Source organism: Diorhabda carinulata, chromosome 3 (assembly GCF_026250575.1).
Source record: "Diorhabda carinulata isolate Delta chromosome 3, icDioCari1.1, whole genome shotgun sequence".
Classification (NCBI taxonomy): Eukaryota; Metazoa; Arthropoda; class Insecta; order Coleoptera; family Chrysomelidae; genus Diorhabda; species Diorhabda carinulata.
Window position 1 is genome coordinate 26,856,238 of NC_079462.1, and position 20,097 is coordinate 26,876,334.

The window sequence follows — 20,097 nt, forward strand, 5'->3', positions numbered from 1 at the left end:
AGAGATTCAATATTTACCGAATTAACTCCTGCAGACAATTCCTTGGCGAATAATTAGTTTATTAAGGTCGTATAGATATTGTTTTTCACAATGAAAAGGAAAATATAGAAAAAATAAAACTAGAAGACAGAATAAAAAATTTATTACAAAAAATAACACTATACTAAAAAATTACAAAATTATTTAACTGGAACGAACTGTACAAGCCTTTTGATTTTTCTTAATAAAGTTTCGACAAAACCTCTATCGGAATCGTTACGATCCTGAAAAAATATACATAACTCAACTAATCCACGCTCTACCGTCAATAATTTGAAAAAATATCAAATGGAAAATCGTAATTTTAATTACCTGTGCCGTTTCCAATAATCTTTTCGTGAAACTGTCATTAAAGAGGGAAACCAATCCTTGTTTCAAACTGCTAATAAGATCTGTGGAGACTTTCCACGTAGCTTCCGAGGAAGATGCAAGAGTAGCTGCAATTTCAAATAATACATATAAATAGAAGTCGGCGTAAGTTAGTCAACAAATTTGCATTAAGAGAAAAAAAGTACCGTCAAAATGAATTTATTAAAAAAAAATTAAAAAAGGGTCACTATATCTTCAATTGCATTTAGGAGGTTAGGAAAGGTGCTTGGTCCTCTTGCAAAAACGCGGCCCTTGAGAAGGCCCCACTGGATGAAACCGCAGGGTGTCAGGTCACATGACTGTGCGGCCACTCAACATGTTGATGGTTATCCATTTGCCCACGTAAATCTTCGAGCCAGATCATTTTAGCTCGTCACGTGACCTTCATAAAAGTATAGACACAGGAAACCTCCCGCATGGATACCTGCTCTCACACACATACACCCCAGGCAGATTTAATTCTTATTCAACGAAGACGTGAGGATTCTGTTCATTCCAGTACACGCAATTATGCGGATTGACTGTACTTTCAAGTATGAAGGTTACTTCATCCATAAAATGTTGGAACTGCGGATCATCCAATTGCATCCGAGGTACCACAAGCAAAATTCCAATCTGCGATCGAAATTATCCTCGTGAAGTGCGTGGAGGAAACGCGGACGGTAAACTCAATAGTGCATTCGCTTTCGACACATACCTGGTATTTCTAATCTGAAATGTTATCTTTTTTATAAGTGGTGGTAGTTATGAGGGTTATTAGACAAGATTTTATTTAAAAATACAATATCGTTCTAATAGAGAAAATGAAACATAGTAGTCTTGTAGACAAGTAGCCATCGATTAACAAAAGAAGAACCATGAAAGCCTGATTCAATCAAGTTAATGCCTTTTTTTATTAAAAGATCGGACTAACTTTATTAAAACCACTTTATTAATGTTGCTTTGCGTGCGTGCGTGCGTACCTGACAGATATGTCACAAATAATTAGGCATGGGGACAAAAAATCCGTACAAACTCTTTGTTTACTACACTATAATTTCACAAATTTTATATAACTGAATCAGCATCCAGTCAGTTCACTTTCCTAACTTTTGTTTACAAATATTGCATTAAATTATGAAATACTGAATTCGAAGTTTGATCAAAATTTATTTTCAATTCTTCATGTGTAGCTGCTTCCCAACTTTCAGAATATACGTTTCGTTTCAAATTTCGCCAAAAACCTTCAATTGGCCTCAGTTGAGGCACATTAGAAACATTCCTAGACGGAATATTTAACTCTGCAAAGGCTCCCACAAAGTCCTTTGTATAATGAGCAGTTGCCATTTATGGAAACACAAAATTTCCTTTAGAATACTTTTTCTTTATGAACTGCATTAATCTAGATCTAACACACTCTTTTTCATATATTTTGGCGGTTCCAGAATTTCTATAAGGACCAATTTATGCTGAAGATCGACCACGAAAAGATATCGCCAACCATACCAATACTTTCGAGTTCAACTTTTTGTGTCTTTTGAAATACTTCAAATTTACTTCCTCACTTTTTTGACAAGAATATGTCTTATTATTCGTCATTTCTCTCTCGTCAAAAGTATGACTCTTCGTCTATAATAATTTCCAAACCTTCTAAATTTTGATTTTTGTTCTCTGTTGTTTCTCAGAATATTTCGGTGCCGATTTTCTTGATTTTTGAACTACATTCTGTTCCTTTAGAATGTTGCTTACATATTTCTTATGGATTTTGAATTTTCTACCCAATTTTCGCAAACTCCAAGTATTGCGTGAGCCGCTTTTCGGAGCAGGCTCATCCTTTGCAACGCACTGTTTTGATTAGTTTTTCGTTTCAGCCGTATAGTGGGAGATTCATGTTTTATCTACAGTTATGAATCGACGACAAAAATCCAAGTCATTTTTCTTAAACCCCATCAATAAGGCCGGAGAAATGTCCACTCGAATACGATTTTGGACCAAAATTAGGAAACGCGGACCCTACTCGCGGATAGCTTACGCATGCATAGTCCTTCATTCAGGGTGTGTTAAATGCATTCAATTTCTTATGCCGATAGCCTCTTCTATTCTCTCTAACCTTCTCATACTAATTTCGCTGATGGTCTCAGTTTTTTGGCCGTCTCGAACCCCTGTCCAAAATTTTACGGTCGTATATGAAAGCGTAGAGACTCCATACACAATGTCTATCTCCTCTTTCATTTGTGTGAGCGTATTGCCTTTTAAAACCAATATTTAATGACAGTTCGATACTGAATTTTTTTCATTTTTAAAAAAATCTTCACAACGACCCACTTAAATGATTGTGAAACAAAAACTAGATGTCCAAAATGGCTGATATTTTAGTGAGAATCTCTCACACATGCGTGAATATATTTCCTAACTGATATTGATAAGTGCTGACATCTTCAGGTTGAGGTTTCATACAATCATCGTAATTATAACCCATAGAAAAGTTCGTGTGATTTTATGAGTTTATAAGATTTCATTACAAAATGTTGAAGAATTCAAGTAGAATTGAATAAAAAAAGATTGGAGCCAGTAACTTTTTTGTATGTTTATTTTAATTGAGATAAGTTATGTCAATCAAATTATTTTCTATTTCAGAATATTTGGTTCAATTTAAGACCTACTTATTTGTTACAACACCCCGTAGATAGGTAACGTCGTAAAGTAAAACCGAGCGGGTGTCCTTTATTTGTGTATAAATATAATTAACATAAATCAGTTATAAAATAATCGAATTAGAGATGGGGAGAGATTGCATAATTATATTGTCAAAAGCTAAACGTCTTTATGTCATAATTATTTTATAAATTCAAAGTGTACCGTACTTCTAGAAAACTACATGCACAAAATGTAAAAAGAAATAATCTATAAATAATGTTTGAACCAAAAGAGCCGCATTTCAATAAGAAAATTAAATTAACTCAAGATCCCAAGAAAGCCGCATACAATTTCCAAAACAAATCTAAAACAAACAATTTTCAAGAATTTCAAAAAGTGTATGGGCCCATTCTAAATAAACAGATTAAAAATGAACCGTCACTTAAAGCTATACTGCCAAGTTGTGGATTTTCATCTAACAGCGAAATAAAAATGATTAGAATAGAAATGCCGAAGCTGGGATCAGAACATGCTATTTTGCATCCCCATCCATCTAAATTGTTGGAAAAAAAAGTTAATCCAGGAAATAATTACACGGTTAGTAATAATTAATATTCTATTTTTCATAATCAAATACATACTAGTTCTATTTCTGGAAAGAGACGATAAATATAGAGGGTGTCCCATAAATAATATCGATTTCTAATGTTCATTGAATAATCATACAAAAAGAAAGCCTTGATATGCGAAGTCTAGTCTATTGTATTCTTTGCTTTTAACCCAACGTTAACCAGGCTCTTTAAGACCTTAATAATTGAGCTTGGATGCAAAAAATTATCGGACTGCAATTTCAACATATTCTTTGGATTCAAGTTTTTTCTCACGCAAGAAATCCGCTATAGATCTGAATAAATAGTAATCTGACGGTGCAAGATCCAAATTAAATGCTGGATACGGTGGAAGTTCAGGTTGGCCTGGAGCGCTTTTCAGAAAACGGTGTCTGCACACTACACTATTTCTATCTCAGTTTACAGGCTGTCATACTAGACCATTTAAGCATTAGACCATTTCATCGCGTCCTCCCTCTCGCACGATGAAATGGACTCGCCTAATCGTCCCGCATAATTTCATCAGACACACAAGTATTCCAATCGCATCGACCTCTCTTTGAGACCGGTTCTGATAATTGTCTTTTGTCTAACCACTGATTTTCCTTGTTCGGGATGTTTACGTAAATTAATTCATTATATAATGCGTTCTCATTTCTTTTTGGTCCGACCTTTCCAGCGCAACTTTTTATTTAGTGTTAACTAACATATTTTCCTATGTGACATCTATTTTAATTTTTTTATATAAAAAGCAAGCACAAGAGGTTAAATCCTATTGCACTAGAGCAGTTCGAGGAGTGTTTGCTGTACGGAGGTGCCTGGGGATATTGATCTAAAACTTCTGTAGGTTGTAGTGTTCGGGAAAGACGGGCATTGGTAGCTAATTCCACAGGCTTGTACGTCTCCAAAGGAAGAAGTTCCGATAAATTGACTTTCTTGGAGTCTGCAGGCGAACTCGGTGTTCATGAGCCACGTCTGCCTGTCGAATAGTTTTTGCAAATACTGCTCTATCATGTATTATGTACCTCATTAGAGGTTATTCTTCCATTATTTGCCCAACAATTGATTTTATTAATTGTCTGTTGGTTCATTTCTGCTTCTTCATAGCCTGGATGGCTGTGTCGTCAGCCCGTCAATCTTTAAGTCTGAGTAAGCATCTTCTGGTTTCATTCTGAAAACTCGTTCTCTCATATATAACAATATCAGTGTTTGCTTAGAAAATATTTTGATGCATTCTAAACTTTGTCAAATGCCTAAATCACGTCAAAGAATATAGAGGAGCAAATCTACTTTTTTTAAGTAGTTTTTCTATGACATCGGTTATCCTGAGTACTTGGTGTATAGTGGAACGACTTTCCCTGAAGCCAAACTGATGTGAACATATTAAATCTTTCTTGGAGTATAGAAATCAATCTTTGAGCAGTTTTATCTTAAATAGCTTAGACATTATTGGTAGTAATGAATGTAATGATATTTGTCTATATGAAGGTACTACGTTTGGTGGTTTCCTTGGTTTGGAAACCGTTATGACTTCAGGTACTTTCCACAGGTTAGGTACATGCTCAAGAAATGTTTAGTATTTCTTCTGTGATTAATTCAAAACCAGGAGTTTTCTTCGGCTTGATATTTTCTTTTTTCTTCTTCTACTAACCGCTGATTTACCGCACATACCATTCGGGTTACGAATTTTTTTCACACTATTTTTTTTCAAGTTGAATAGAATATGATGAATGCTCAACTAATTCGAAGCCTGTCGATATAGCGGCTACTGCAATGGCAAATCTGTGACTGGGTGTCTTATCCTTAGCTTTCTTATGTCGTCTCACGTCACTTTTAGAACTAAATTGGCAAAATAAGAAGCTGTAACTATGGCACCCTTACAAGTAGTAAAAGGTTGCATTTTGAATATTTTGGGCGGTGATGAACTTCGATGATTCCACTCCTTACTCTGTATATAATGCGTTGGAAGACTACTGAAAATGTCTTTTCAATTATTTGTCTAATATTCACACGCCATTTTTGCAATACGAAATCATGCATTTTCTTTTCGTTCAAGACACCTAGGTTCTATTTACGGTAAAAATATTGATTGACTAGAGCTTTCAATTGAAGTATTATCACTAAATTGAGAATAATAAGATACCAAGAATCCAAGGGGATAAATTTAATAAGATATTTGCACCAAACGCGTGAAACTTATAATAATATAATTATTGAATTATCAAAAAGGAAGAAAAAATTTATACAAGAACCGTTTTTTCAACCTCCGATCACCCCGTGCAGATGCTACGCGGGCATGCGTTATAGACGACTGCAAAGCTCTTGCACTACACACTCCGCCATTGTTGACATTCAGGCGTCAGTCGGCGTTGCGCTACAGCCACGTAAACATATCTGCCATTATTGATGCTCCCACCAAGTGTGAATTGCGCAATGTGATTTGTTTTCTACAGGCTGAAGGCCATAGTACTGCAGAAATCCATCGGAGAATGTTTATAGGGAAAACTCATGAATGATGGTGTTGTGCGTGAATGCTGTCGAAAGTTTAAAGATGGCCGTAATGATGTGCATGATGAAGATGGCCAACGACGCAAATCTATCGATTGAGATGACCTGGTTCAACGAGTTGACAGAATGGTTAAAGAAAACCGCAGATTCGCCATTACTGCTTTGTTTACGGAATTTCCAGAAGTTTCAAGGTCTGTTTTGTACTCTTTGAAGAGGGTATTGAAAAGATATGACAAATGTCTCAATCTCTTCGTCGAAAAGTAACCGTAAGTGATAATTATTGTTTTATATGAATTTGTCTTTTATTTATAGCCTATCGGAGGTTGAAAAAAAACGGCCCTCGAACTTAATCTTACTTAGTTACATTAATTAAATATCAATATTTTTCACTTGCGTTTAGTTATCTTGTATTTCAAATGGGTTTTGATATGAGCTAAAATAAGACAGATGTTTTCTTTTTGTAGAGGAAAGCGATAAGACCAGCGTCCACCATTAAATTATTAATGGAAGGAACTAAAGATACGTCCAAAAAACTCAAGCAAATTCAAAAAATGCTGGAAGAGAGAAGACGACAGATAAAACTAGCGCATTCGAAAAATAGAATGAAACAAAATAGCTTTCAAGAACAAATCGACAGAAATTATGGATCCACTTTGTCTTTGATGGAAAATAATGCTCACGAAATAGATACAGAGATCAAAACTATATTCCAAAATACGTTTATGAGACAGAAAGAAAGTCTGCAAGAAATACCTGAGGAGGATTTAGAGAAATTAACAACAGAAGATTTAAACGATACAAAATTAAGTAATTGGGAAACTACCAAAGATGTCGAGCCGGTACCGGCGCAAAAGTATTTTGAACAAGTTGATATTGAAGCACCTTCACGACAAATAGACATGGTAACGTTTTCGGAGAGAAGCGTTAACAATCTAAAGCAAATAATAGATAAAAATATCAGCAGCATTAAATCGCATTCTGTAGATAACAGAAAGAAAAAATTTAATCCTTCAGATGTGTTCAATACCAAACTCCGATTGGGTCAAAAACCCCATACGGCTGAGCCGCAACAAAGAAAAAGTTTCGACTCTAAAACTCGAGCGGAAACACAACGAATGTTTCATATAAAATCCGAATTGAATAAATGTAAAGAAAACAAACCCCGAAAAATGACCACAGGTAAAATTATATCAAAGAAAAAAGTTGACAAAGAAAAAATTACTCCAGTACAAAATTTTAAAGGACGTTTGCAAATTAAAAATATTCCGAAACCGACGAAACAATTTTTGTTACAAAACCAAAAACTAAAGTTTCCCGAATCACTTGTTTCTCCAAATATATTGATAAAGAAACTTCATAATCCTAGTTTTTGTAGAAATAACACAAAATTGTAATGAAATTTTTGTTTGCTGTATTATCCTAAATAAAATTAATATTTGTTTCAAACCTTTTGTAGTTTTTAGTCTATTAAATCTGTATACAAAAGTTATCAAAACGACACTATAGAATCTCAGAAATTACAATATAGAACAAAATGTCCTGATATTTATTGAAGGAATAAAACAATTTCTAGTTTTAGAGAGTCCTTCAAATTGAGAATTCATACGTATAGTGGTTATTCACCCCGAATATGCAGGAATATACGAGGAAGTTCCCAGAAGTACCTGTCCCAACAAAGAAAACACAAAATGGAAATGGAAAAAAATATATTTATTTTTCACGTAATCTCCTTTTAGCTCCATACACTTTTCCTTTTTATAAAAAGAAGAAGAGTCGTCAAGCTCTTCCAAGTAGCCTTTAACTGCCGACATCACTTTTTCATTGTTGGAAAATCTTTGACAATCAAGTCATTTTTTTAAGTCTGGGCATTGTCTTGATGAAACAACACTTTCTCTCTTAGCCAAATACAGCCGTTTTCGCTTTATTTCTTTATTCAAACGTTGCAATAAGTTCGCATAATATTCGCCGTTGATAGTTTTTCCTCTTTCAAGATAGTAAATGGAAATTATTCCACGTGCATGTGGAACGGTCTTCTTTGGAGCCGGTTCTCCTATTTCATGAAGTGAAGTGATGGTTATAAAACGGCTCAAACTTTGGCTTTATTTCTATGAAATATTGCCATACACTCGATGTAAACATCTTCATGACGCTGGTTTTGTTCCAGGTCCAAATTTTCACTTAATATACGATGTACCGCACTTTTTGAAATGCCTACTGTTTGCTAGCTCCCGTACTCTTAGTCGACGATCATCCAGTACCGTTTTGTGGTTTTTCTTCAACATTTCTGGAGTCGTCACCTCATTAGGTCGACCACTGCGATGCTGGTCCTCGCAGATCGTACCACTTCGTTAAAACTCTGCTATCCAATATTTTATTGTTGATAACGATGGAAAAGTCTCATCCAGAGTAGAATCTAGTTCAGCTTTTATATTAGTTGGGCTAATGCCTTTCAATTAAAAGTATTGTATCACATAACGGTAACCATTTTTTTCCATGTTCACAAATTCACTGAAAACATTCACTATTGATGGCTGTCAAAGAAATACTAAACAACGTGGCGTCTTCAAACTTGAAATATATACTGTATAGATTGTTTACTTCCTAATACAGTAGTATTTGTATTCAACTACTGCCATCTCTAGGTCTGGACAGGTACATCTGGGAGCATCCTTGTGAGGCACAGGAACTGCCAGCAAGAAAACCTTCCGTCATAAAAGTTTTAAATAATTTAGAGATTTTTTGCAAGAAACTGTAAAGACTTTTTTCGTAGATCTTTTTACAACAAATCTTTTTTATATGAAACTTTTTTTCATATATCTCTTTGTTTAAGAGTTATAGCTTTATAAAACAATTAAATCATTTATAAAAAATTACTCGACCAGATTTATGCTCGGCACCCTCGAAAAATCGATTCTACACATCGAAAAATATAGGAAAATGCTCTAAAACTGAGGGGAGTATGAAACCCGTAGCTGCCGTACTATCTAGAATTTTTGACGAAAAATTTATGAAAAAATTAAACTTTACTTACTATCTGGTTTCAGCAATGGATTCATCGGAAATTGCATAAAGTTTCTTGTTCTAGGAATCGCCTTAAGCATATAAAAGTCCAGATGTGTCCAAATAATATACAAAGAATTTTCAATGATAAAAGCGCAATAGTTGATTTCTTTTTTCTTCTTTTCCAATTTATCTGATATGACCTCGTACGCTTTTTCCCTCTTACTGGACAAATCGCTCAATTCAATAGATTCGTTAATGTAAGGACGCAATTCAGCTGAATTCATATCCGGTATTTCCCTCAATTTTCTTACTAAAAGATCGTGAGTCACTTTTTCTTGATGATGAAAGTTAACGACGCTAATTAGTTCTTGAACGACTATGCCCAATGAAGGTTCTTGTTCATTGTTATTCGGTACGTTTCTTATGTTATTCAACAAGGGATCGCTCAAAGTTGGATAAAAGAGCACTCCGATCCCAGTGTGTTCGATACCATTATTAGCTACGATATTTCTGGAGTAACAGAGAAGATTAGAGATGATCTGCATCGCGTATAATAATCTATCTGACGTTTGGAAAGTGACAGTTTCATGAGAAGAATGACTCGTCAACTTTTTAACGTTATCTTCGGACAAAATAAATTTTGGCAATAAGGACAACATTAATTTCTGTATTCTGTACAACTGGGCTCGATTGTTTTGAACAATGTTGGGATTTTCGAGGATATTTATCAAATTGTTATTAGCAGTACGGGCAAAAATAGATGTTAATAAAGAGAGTTCTTTCAGAGACATTGGTGAAAGATCGGGACATCCTGATCTCAATATCAATTCGACCACATCCAAGTGGCTTAATAAGAAGAACATAATTTGAGCCACGGCAGATTGATTTTCAGTTCCAAGGGTAGTTAAAATAGCGTTACAAATATGTAAAGTAGGCAGCCATAGCTGAAGATATTTTTGTTCTAGCGGTGGTAAGAAATCTTCTAAGATATCATCAGCTTGCCAAATTTTAGAAATTTCCGGATGGAATGAAAAAACTGACATATTACTGAAAACTGTAAGTAGTTTCTGTTCTAACAGTAGCTCACTACCCATTTTCGTACCAGCTACACGAGCCAACAACAACATTTTCGCCGAGTACAAATAAAGTGGTTTTATAGACTCTGCTTGTGGCTCCAAAATATTTCTTAGTTCGTTGTTGCTATCTTCAATGCTTTGAATAATGTGTTTCAAATAGCCTCTACTAGATAGATGCAGCATCCAATTGATATTTCCAGATATTAACATCAAGTGAGTGAAACCTGACATGGCTAATATTTTACAAATTTCCTGTCCGCCGATACAGTCCTGGCAAATTATTTCAATTAATTTATCACCGAAACTGGATAACACTTCTGTTGAAAATTCGAGAGGCATTTTCTCTTCTGTAATACTCAACTTAGAGCTATCTAATCGAGTTACAAATAGACTATTATTGAACATAACATCTTCATGTGGAGCATCTTTATCAGTGAGTTGTAAAAATGATACTAGTGACGCATACAAATTAACTCTCAATTCGCCATTAATTACATCCGATACTATTATCCACTGTATTAAATTTTCCAATATTTCCTTTAATGAGGTGTAATATAATTTTAGAACATCCACCAGCACCTCGGTATTTACGCTTGAGATCTCTTCTAATTTCTTTTCTCGCAAATGACATTTTCTTAGATTATGTGTCAGTAAAAGTACTGCCCCTGACAAAAGTCTGGATACTTCAGGTAATAGTTGAGCTTTAGAAATATCTTTTAATAAATGTTTTAATAGAGAAATGCTGACGACTTGTTGTTCTGTGGAGGAGAGGATCTCGATAGGGGTAAACAAAACAAGAACTTCGGCTACTTGCCTCCAAGCATCAGTAAACCGAGTGATAACTGTAAAAGTTTCGTTTCTTTTATTTGTTTCAAGAGCATATTTAAGCACTTTTTGTATCTCCTGCGTGATAGCTTGTATTTGCCCCATTACAGCTGTTCCTTGTAAAGTTTTCAATTCATCATACAAAACTTGATGCAATTTCTTCAAATCTATCATTTTTGGGGGATGTTTTTGTTGACAATTCTGCAAAATTTGCGATAATACATTGCTATCAAAATACTCCCAGTTAGGTGTTTCAAGAGCTGATAAATTTATTTCGAATAGTGGTATCAAGCTGGTCAAAAAATTGTCCATTTTTAATGCTTCAGGCAACATCATTTTAGTATCTATTGTTGTTTGCTCAATCATGGCAAACATTCCTTTATTTTTTTCTTCGCTTGGAAGATTTATAAGAAAATGAGTTAATTGTCTCAAATGAGTAACTTGTTTTAATTGGCTCAACACTTTCAATTCAATAGCTAATGTTTTAAGTAACCAAGTCACTTGTCCATACTCAGCTAAATCTTCTCCAATAGTACTACAACTTTCGATAAGTTGTTCCTGATAAAACATCTTATTTTGTCTTATGAATCTCAAAACAGGACTCGACGTTTTAGAGTCGGATGCGAGTAGATACAGTAAATGATAAACTGACTCCAATAAAGTAGGAGAAGGTTTTTCAAAACTATTATGAACAGCGGCATCCATAATGGATATAACTGAATGGAATGATGATCTGGGAAATCCCAAAACACCTGGAAACTGAAATTCAGTCTTAGAAATTTCCTTTTTAATATCAAATCCCAGTAACAAATGCGACATATTAGGAGCATTATAAGGTAGAGCTTGCTTCAATAGTTTGACTATTTCTTTCTTAGTTTTTTCTATAGTTTCTGTATTTTCATCAGAGTTATTATCCAAACATTCCACAAAGCCATTCTTAATCAGTTCCGTTGATTCTTCCATGGATAAAAGTATGTTCATGAAGTGATTATGGATAACACAGGAACTTGTAATATGTGTAATTATCCTTACAGCAACATACGAATGATCTGGCATATGTACTTGGTAGGTTACGAATTTCGCTATATTAACGCAGTGATCTGGCTTGCCTGTACGTCTATTTATAGACATTAAGAGTTTATTCATGCTTGTTAGAACTATAGGAGTTGAAGATGAGGTGAGTAGGCGAAAAAACTTATTTTGTAATATCAAAACCCTATATATAATATTAAGAGAAGATAAAATGCTATTTTTCACAGGTTCTTGTGAATGGAATTGTACAAACGTTTCAAAAAAGCTATTTCCCTCATCTATCAAATTCATTAAAACATAAAATAATTCAGATTTGCTATTCAACTGAAGCATCAGATGATAGCCTGGAGCAGATGGTTCACTCTGTAAATTACTAACGAGAAAGTCGTTAGTTTTAGGATCATACTGATTTAAAAACTTTTCAATGAGTTTTAAGCAAAGGTATGCGACCTCCCACTTTTCTGAAGGGTTGCGATATGATCTGGTGTGGTGTTTAAGAAATACCGAATTAATAATAAAGGAAAGATATGGATCGAAGCCTGGTTTTCTTGGACCTGCACCTAGCATTCTTGGTATACCAAAATTAGTTAATTCATCAAGAAGTTTAAGCATAGCTCGTGTCAAAGGATATTCCTCCAAACGGGATTCAATTTCTTCTAGTTCTGTTTGTATGCCTGCAATAAAATTTAAATAACTAGAATTTAGAAGAAAAGTTTTAAAAGGATGTAAAATAAATAATTCATTTCATAAAACTTGTACTAATTTAATGATCACTATGATTTTAGTAAATACTGTAATTAGATCATTAAACCTAATGTAGCTAGAAACTTTTAGACATGTTTTTGAATAAAACTACAAATCCAGTTGAATAAACCTTTTCATATAAAAGTTTTCCATCTATAAATTGACACTTATAATTCGAGATTGGTTATTAGAAAGAAAATCTAAATTAACTACGGACAACAAGAACTCAATTTACAAAACTGTGATAAAACCAATCAATATATCAAAGACAAAGATCTTAGCATAACGTACATCTCAGAAGAAATCCAGAAGCATTGCAACAAGTATCATGTTTGACTAGAGGGACATGAGAATCCCCTAATACAACCTTTATTAGAACCCCAAAGAGAAAGACGATTAAAAAGACGACTCCCTATAGATCTAGAATGAAATATGGAGGCTCTTTTATTTAAAGAGACCTTATCATGCCATTGGAGATAATGAGTTCTATGCCAGCCAATTACCTCGTAGAATACTTTTGGATTCTAATGGGTGATTAATGTACAAATAAAAATTTTTTGAATGACGAATCAATTATAAAGTAAATATTAAATACAAACAATTATAAAATATCTATTAGAAACATATGTCAATAGATGATTGTAAAAGCTTTTAAAACAGATTAAGTATAAATCAATCTAAAAGAGATTGTTTGTGCAGAAGATGTTACTAGATTTGTTTAGACATCAACCAAATAAAAATCTAATAACATTAGATGATGCTAAGTACCAAAATGAACGTTTGTACAAATATAATTGTGGAATTTGGAGTGATGAAAATCCCAGAATATTCAATGTAAATGAAAACTAGAACTATTTTTCTGTCCTCGACTAGAAAAAAACAAGAAAGTATTCTAAAAACTAGGTATATTTTGTCAGTTAGAAATTGCTCCACTGTTATATTTTTGGGAAAGGTTTATAAGAATGCAAATTGAGCAAAACTAATTCTATTTCATAAATTTCAATCTAACTGTAAAAAATATGAATTAATAATTGTTTTTTTCCTAATATAAAATATCAAAACATCAAAAATAATTCACATAAAAAAACCATGTTTTATTAAATTGTACCTTGAATCAACTAAATAGATATTCAAGGAAATGAAATTGTTCAAATTTAAGAATATTGACTTACCTCTAGGAGCATAACTTGATGTAGTAGGAATGGTAACCAAAATCTGCGAGGCTTCCAAATTTTCCCACATCTGAGAGGCATTTTCTGAACTTTTTGAGAGGGCCGCTAATGTTAATAATAGATCTGCTTTAAGGGGAATTGGTATAGAACAACTCACCAATCCCAATAAGGTTGAAAGTGGCGACCAGCCAGGGTGTTCACAAAGTGCCAAACGTGAAAATTCGTCATGTTCAGCCACAGTACGGATGAGTAAGAGAACTGCATGTAATCCTTCAAGTTCTTGAGGAGACACACCCTTAAAATGTTTTTGTTAATAATATATAACATACACAATTCAATGATACGGAGATGGAGGTTACAAAAGGGGACAATAGGACATTCCAACATGCTGACAAAATGAAAATAATATGGCTGCTGGGAAGTAAAAGAAGAATATTATTCTGTCAATTTTGTAAGATTTTGCCACGTATTTCAATTTATCGGATGGAATCATTCAATAGTTCCATTAAAATAATTACTTTAAAACTCAAGTATGCTTTGTAGGATACCTCAATAGAGTTAGGAAGTATAGTAATTGATTGTGACCTAATAGAAGAAAACATTTTATGTCAAGTAATAATAAAGATTTTCAAACTGATATGATGAAAACTTTAACTGAAACTTTTCTACCATTAACGTTGACTCAGGACTATGGACGATGTAAAAACTATTATTATAATGGATTAACAGCTTACAATGTTTTGAAAACAGTTTTAGGGTATATTAAACTGTTCACAAAATACTGTTTTATCACCAAGCATTACTTACTTTGACTAAACTAAGATTAATCTTAGATTTTAAAGACTTGGCTTATAGGTTTTGTATTTCACCCTAAACAGTTTCTACTTATGTATGTATTAGATTAAAAAAATTGTTCCATGGAATTACTTAGGTGCAATTTATTAACTGCAGTGCAATATAAAAATATCTATAATATTCTACTTGACCCTGACAATGAATAAATAACTATTTGAAAGCTGGGAAATATATCAGAGTTAGTACACTTTGGTGTTTAATTTTGCCAAAATCCCACTATAAAAACGGTCATAACCCACCCTGTGTGGTAATGTAAATATTTCCTAAACAAATACCAATAATATGATGATATAATGCCTTATTTTTCAACAAGAATGATGGATTTTAAGAAGATATTACCTACCCAACTTTAAAACTGTACAGATATAATATATAGATAAACTAGTTGGCTTAGGTTTTTTTGTTCATATATCATTTATTTAAAAGCATCTTTTAACCTAAATGAAATAGAAAAATAGTTAGATATGGAAAGAAAAAAATATATATCCCACCCAAAATATTACTTGTTGGTTTAGGAAATGGCAGGATTTTATATAAAAAAATATTTTCTTCTATTTTTTATAGCAATTTGACTAACAGTTAGTCAAGTCACCCTTATTATTTTATTTATATATCAGTTATTAATACAATCAAAGCAATTAAAATAACGCTAAAGTCTATTTATCAAAGAAAAATAGTGAAGTAAAACAAGCATCCCAGGCGAAACGGGGAGCAGCATTGTTATTTGTCCAAATCAGAGGTACCATTATAAACCACAAATGAAAAGCCACATGGGGGGGGGCGTCGCTTCGGTGCCACTAGATCAGGTGTCGTACAGGGACGGCATTATTTTATTATACTGCAGAGAGGTTGTATTTGTCTGTTAACAAAATTTTTTTAAACATATCTGACAGGTGATGAAGTTGTTGACATTAGCTATACTCCGCCTAAGAAAAGCCGCTGGCAAAAAAATTATTGTGAATATTTATAAAAATGAAATGCAAGAAAATGATGACAAGACTGCCAATATTTCAGGAGTTTTTTTTTTCAAGTGTACCGAATTTTTCGTGAGTACAGAGCTAATCATTTAGTGGCCGACCCAAAAAAGCATGCATCAAGAAAAACAATTAACAATGCAATCAATGATTTCGAGAGGAGCACTATCAGAAGAATTGTGCACAATTTTTTTTCAAAATTAGTTACCTGTAGTGGATAGAGTTCTGATAATAGTTAACGAAGATAAGGACTTATTGAAAGAAATGGGATTTCAATACAAAAATAGGAAAAAACAGTTTATTATTAAAAAAGCAGAATTAATTTTGTGGAGATTCTCGCCTTAGAAAAAATTAAGAAATTTGGAAAGAAAATAGAAAAATTTACTACCTGGATGAAACATGGGTAAATGCTGGACATACTAATGATAAGGTTTGGTTGGACTTTGTATGTATTCCTAACTTCACGTTTACATTGTATATTTTTGTAGTAATAATTGTGCATAATTATTTATAATTGATATTATTAATCTACTGTATGAAACCACAAATTATTTCTTAATTGCTTCAACTCTGATCAAGTACACTATGCATGAATATGTCTTGATTTACTATTTTTCTATGATAAATAGAGTATAGCAATCAGTATTAAAAATTAATTAGTATTCTATCTAAAAAGTTCAAAAGTTTCATTTTAAATCAAATATTTGAACAGTTTTGCTGATAATCCTCTTTAGCTCTATAAGTATCTCAACACTTTCTTTCTAATGCTGACATCTCAGAACTACATGTGAAAAGATAGGTAAAAGGGATCCATAACTCTTATTAAGTCGATGAGATACCTTACTACTAATAACTAACCTCCATCCTCAATTAATCTCTGACATACCACAATCATTATTTTGCTTACCTTGTGATAAGGAGCCCTTGTCATGTAAATAGTATCCGTTTGTGGGGGCGCTTCTTGTCTTAAATTATTATAATATTGGGAAAATGACACAAAGAAATGATCCCAAGACAAATTTCCTGAAATATGTAACCCAGCTTGTTTCAACATGTTGAAACAATGCCTAGCAGTTTGCTGGGAAGAAGATAAGCCACTCAACATGGTTAAATAAGGAACAAATAATGTCGTGGGTAAGACATCACCAGCTAATCTTATAAACTTAAAAAGAGCAACTGAACGTGGTGCTGCTCTTGAAGCACTGATTTGATTAGGATTGATTTCAATGGGACTCCAATAGTCTGATACATAGTCAGTATTTAAGACATCATTTTTATATATTTTTCCTACAGACAACAGCAAATATTCAAAATATCTGGGCAAGTTTGCTGGAACTTCTAGGCCTTCTCTTATATAAACTTGCATAGTTCTAGCAATTTCATCGGCTTTCATTCTCAAATCTTTAATTTTAGGATACATAGAAAATATAAAATCAGTCATTAAGTTATGGATCCTTTTGTAAAGGAAAGGTTCTTTGTAAATAGTGTTGTTCTCAAGAAAAATATTGTGAAGAAATGTAAAAACATTCATTTCTATTGCCGTATCTGCAAATGATTCCTCTCTGTTAATTGCATCTTGGAAACGAAAACTTTGAGGTATATCACGTAATGAGCTTATACAAACAGCCAATCCAAATGTTGATAATGCCTGTAAACCTTCAAAAAACAACAAAAAATTACAAATGAAATAACAGATTGAAAATTATATTTACCTTCACACATCCATTTTGATTTATTCATTGAAAATTCGTTAACTATGGTAGGAATATAAGTAGTATCTTCGAATATTGGTAAAGATTGAACAGCTTTTTCACCATCTTCTCTTGTATGCAAAATACTAACATCTAAAGCTGATAGAAAAGCCATTTGTAAATATAAATTAACATCATCAATTTTTCCTGAAGATTCTTCTTCCAATTTGGTTTCCCTTAAATAATTTATAAGAGCCACAGTGGCATTTTTTGGTAAACCACATTGAGCTGCCCATGTAAATACTATGTCAGATAAGATATGTCTAATATCATTGAACATATCTATAACTTGACGTCTATGTTTTGGCCCTCCTAAAGCTAGATTGGCTTGTAAATGATCTATTTCTTTGCTTAAATCAAGAGTTCTTAGTAATTCAAAAATTCTATTGAATAAGCCTCCTTCCATTAATTGATCTACAGATATTTTCTATTTAGAAGATTATACATTTATAATTGTAAAATAAATACCTGTGTAGCTAGTTATATAAGCAGCAATATCAGGTTTACAAGAAACACTCCACTGTACACCATTACGAGCCTGTACAAGATACAGCAATGTTGTAACTAGAGCTTTTCTACCATCATAATATAAAAGAACAGCAACTAATCCTCGGGGAAGCCCTGGATAATAAGGCATTTGCATCTGAGCTGTACATAGTAGATCTAATGCAACTAGTTCGTTAATCGAGAACATATCTGACAATATTATAGTTTCCTGGTAGAGTTCATTTGATATTATTTGATGTCCAATACCTCTAACGTTTATCCCATCTACCATACCTTTCTTAAGTTCTTCTCTTGCACTGATGTTTTTAGGCTAAAAGTGTTTGAAATATTATTTGATTAATATTAACACGACTAGATCTTACCGGATTTTGTAGAAGTGAGAAAAAGCTTTGTTTATTTCGCCGTAAAACATTTTCAAATTCGGCTGTATTCAATTCTTCTGAGCTTTGATTTAAATATTTCCAAACATTACTTTTAAGCTCCTTGTACGGATTCCACAAATCCTCTGTTTTATTTTGTAATGGTACTAAAAAACAATTACAGTATAATTATATTTATATATTAATTAGAATATCTTACCATCATCCATTGTAGTGATATCTTCATTAATAGGAAAAACAATAAGAAAATGCTGTTGAGGTTAACTTTCAACCGCCGCTATTATAGATGTCGCGTTATGCCTGTCAATTTCTCCTTTTTTGTTTTTATTTAGCCTATAACTTGTTACAACCTTCAACCAATTAAACTCTAATAAATATACTGTAGCATTCTATTTTATTTGTATATAGAAAATTGATTGTTTGGAGCGCTTCTTTGATTGCAGTGAATATCTTTGATCTAAAAAATTATAATAAAATACCACTACTAATAATAATTTTGATATAAATCATATGTTTGTGACGTCATCCCAAAATGACCAATATAATTCCTGTAGTAAACCCATTATCAACTTGTTTTATTTTTCTTTAATAATTTGAATTTAGTTGTCTTACATTTTTTTCCATTAAAATTTTTATATGCCTATTTTCTACAACGATACATGTTACAGGTCACAGTTGAAGTCAGAGTTTTTTGTCAGTTTTCACCAGCGCGGAAATATAACCCAATATGAAAAATTCTCTCGTATTGGCTCTGCATTTTAATTATTAAAGAAATATGTATTAAAAAAATTCTTCTCTGATAAAGAGTTAGTGTTTTTAGTCAACCATTTGAATAAATACAAAGACTCGAATTAAAAAAAACTGATGCGCTGACTTGGAAAGTAAAGGGTAAAGATTGGAAAGAGCTGGCAAAGTAACTTAATTGTGGGAATAAAAACAAGTTGGGCGATTTTAAAAAAAATCACCAAAAGAAATTTTGGGATTAAAAACAAAAATTTTCCTAAAACTAGTGGACAACCACCTTACCCCATTCTTATTACTGGGATTTTGAGTAGTTGTTACAGATGAATTACACTTTCAACGTAAATGTGACATCCTCATAACGAAATAGAGGTATATATTAGGGCTTAAATAACCAAAACCCTATTTACTACCTAATACTATATTAGCATTAAGCTTATCGACAATATTCAGTCATTTTAGCAATACTAAAATCCTTTACTCTTGGTATTTTTTTAAAAACGTGAGCAATTTGAAAAAGCTAGGTTATGATGCTCAGTTTCATGTTGAACTACCCCCACGTAACGTTTAAAACGAAGTCGGTAAACGCCATCTATAAAACGTGAAAAAGTTGACATCTGTGGTTTAAACTGACGTTCTAGGTTTAAACGTCACTTTTAAAATAGCATCGAAAATAATCCGGATCGCGTTCATTGTTGATAAGAAACTGATTGAAGTAGTTGGCTCATAGCCATGATGGGATCCTTTCTACCTTAATATACAAGGGCGAATTGACGTTTTTTTGCATAATTGATAGGTTGCTGTTTGCGGTTTTCATACTTATGGATTTATGACTCAAAAAATATTATCAAAAATTTGATGCAAAATCAGTATTTTCAGGGTTCAGGGTTAAGAACC

The 20,097-nt window shown here is 32.9% G+C and overlaps 2 protein-coding genes across 2 annotated transcripts; one reads left to right on the plus strand and one right to left on the minus strand.

The window, feature by feature from the left end:
• Positions 1–125: 125 nt before the first annotated feature.
• LOC130891288 (nuclear pore complex protein Nup205) lies at positions 126–18,764 on the minus strand. The gene is made up of 9 exons (XM_057795929.1): positions 18,659–18,764; positions 18,442–18,605; positions 18,041–18,389; positions 17,534–17,986; positions 16,729–17,477; positions 13,993–14,287; positions 9,172–12,750; positions 352–476; positions 126–263 (listed from the first exon to the last, which is right to left on the minus strand). The coding sequence occupies exons 1-9, from the start codon at positions 18,666–18,668 to the stop codon at positions 180–182; spliced, it is 5,808 nt and encodes a 1,935-aa protein (XP_057651912.1). The 5' UTR covers positions 18,669–18,764; the 3' UTR covers positions 126–179.
• On the plus strand, positions 3,180–7,586 carry LOC130891289 (uncharacterized). Its single transcript, XM_057795930.1, has 2 exons — positions 3,180–3,621; positions 6,605–7,586. Exons 1-2 carry the CDS (start codon positions 3,301–3,303, stop codon positions 7,532–7,534), a joined length of 1,251 nt encoding a protein of 416 aa, XP_057651913.1. The 5' UTR covers positions 3,180–3,300; the 3' UTR covers positions 7,535–7,586.
• Positions 18,765–20,097: the final 1,333 nt, after the last annotated feature.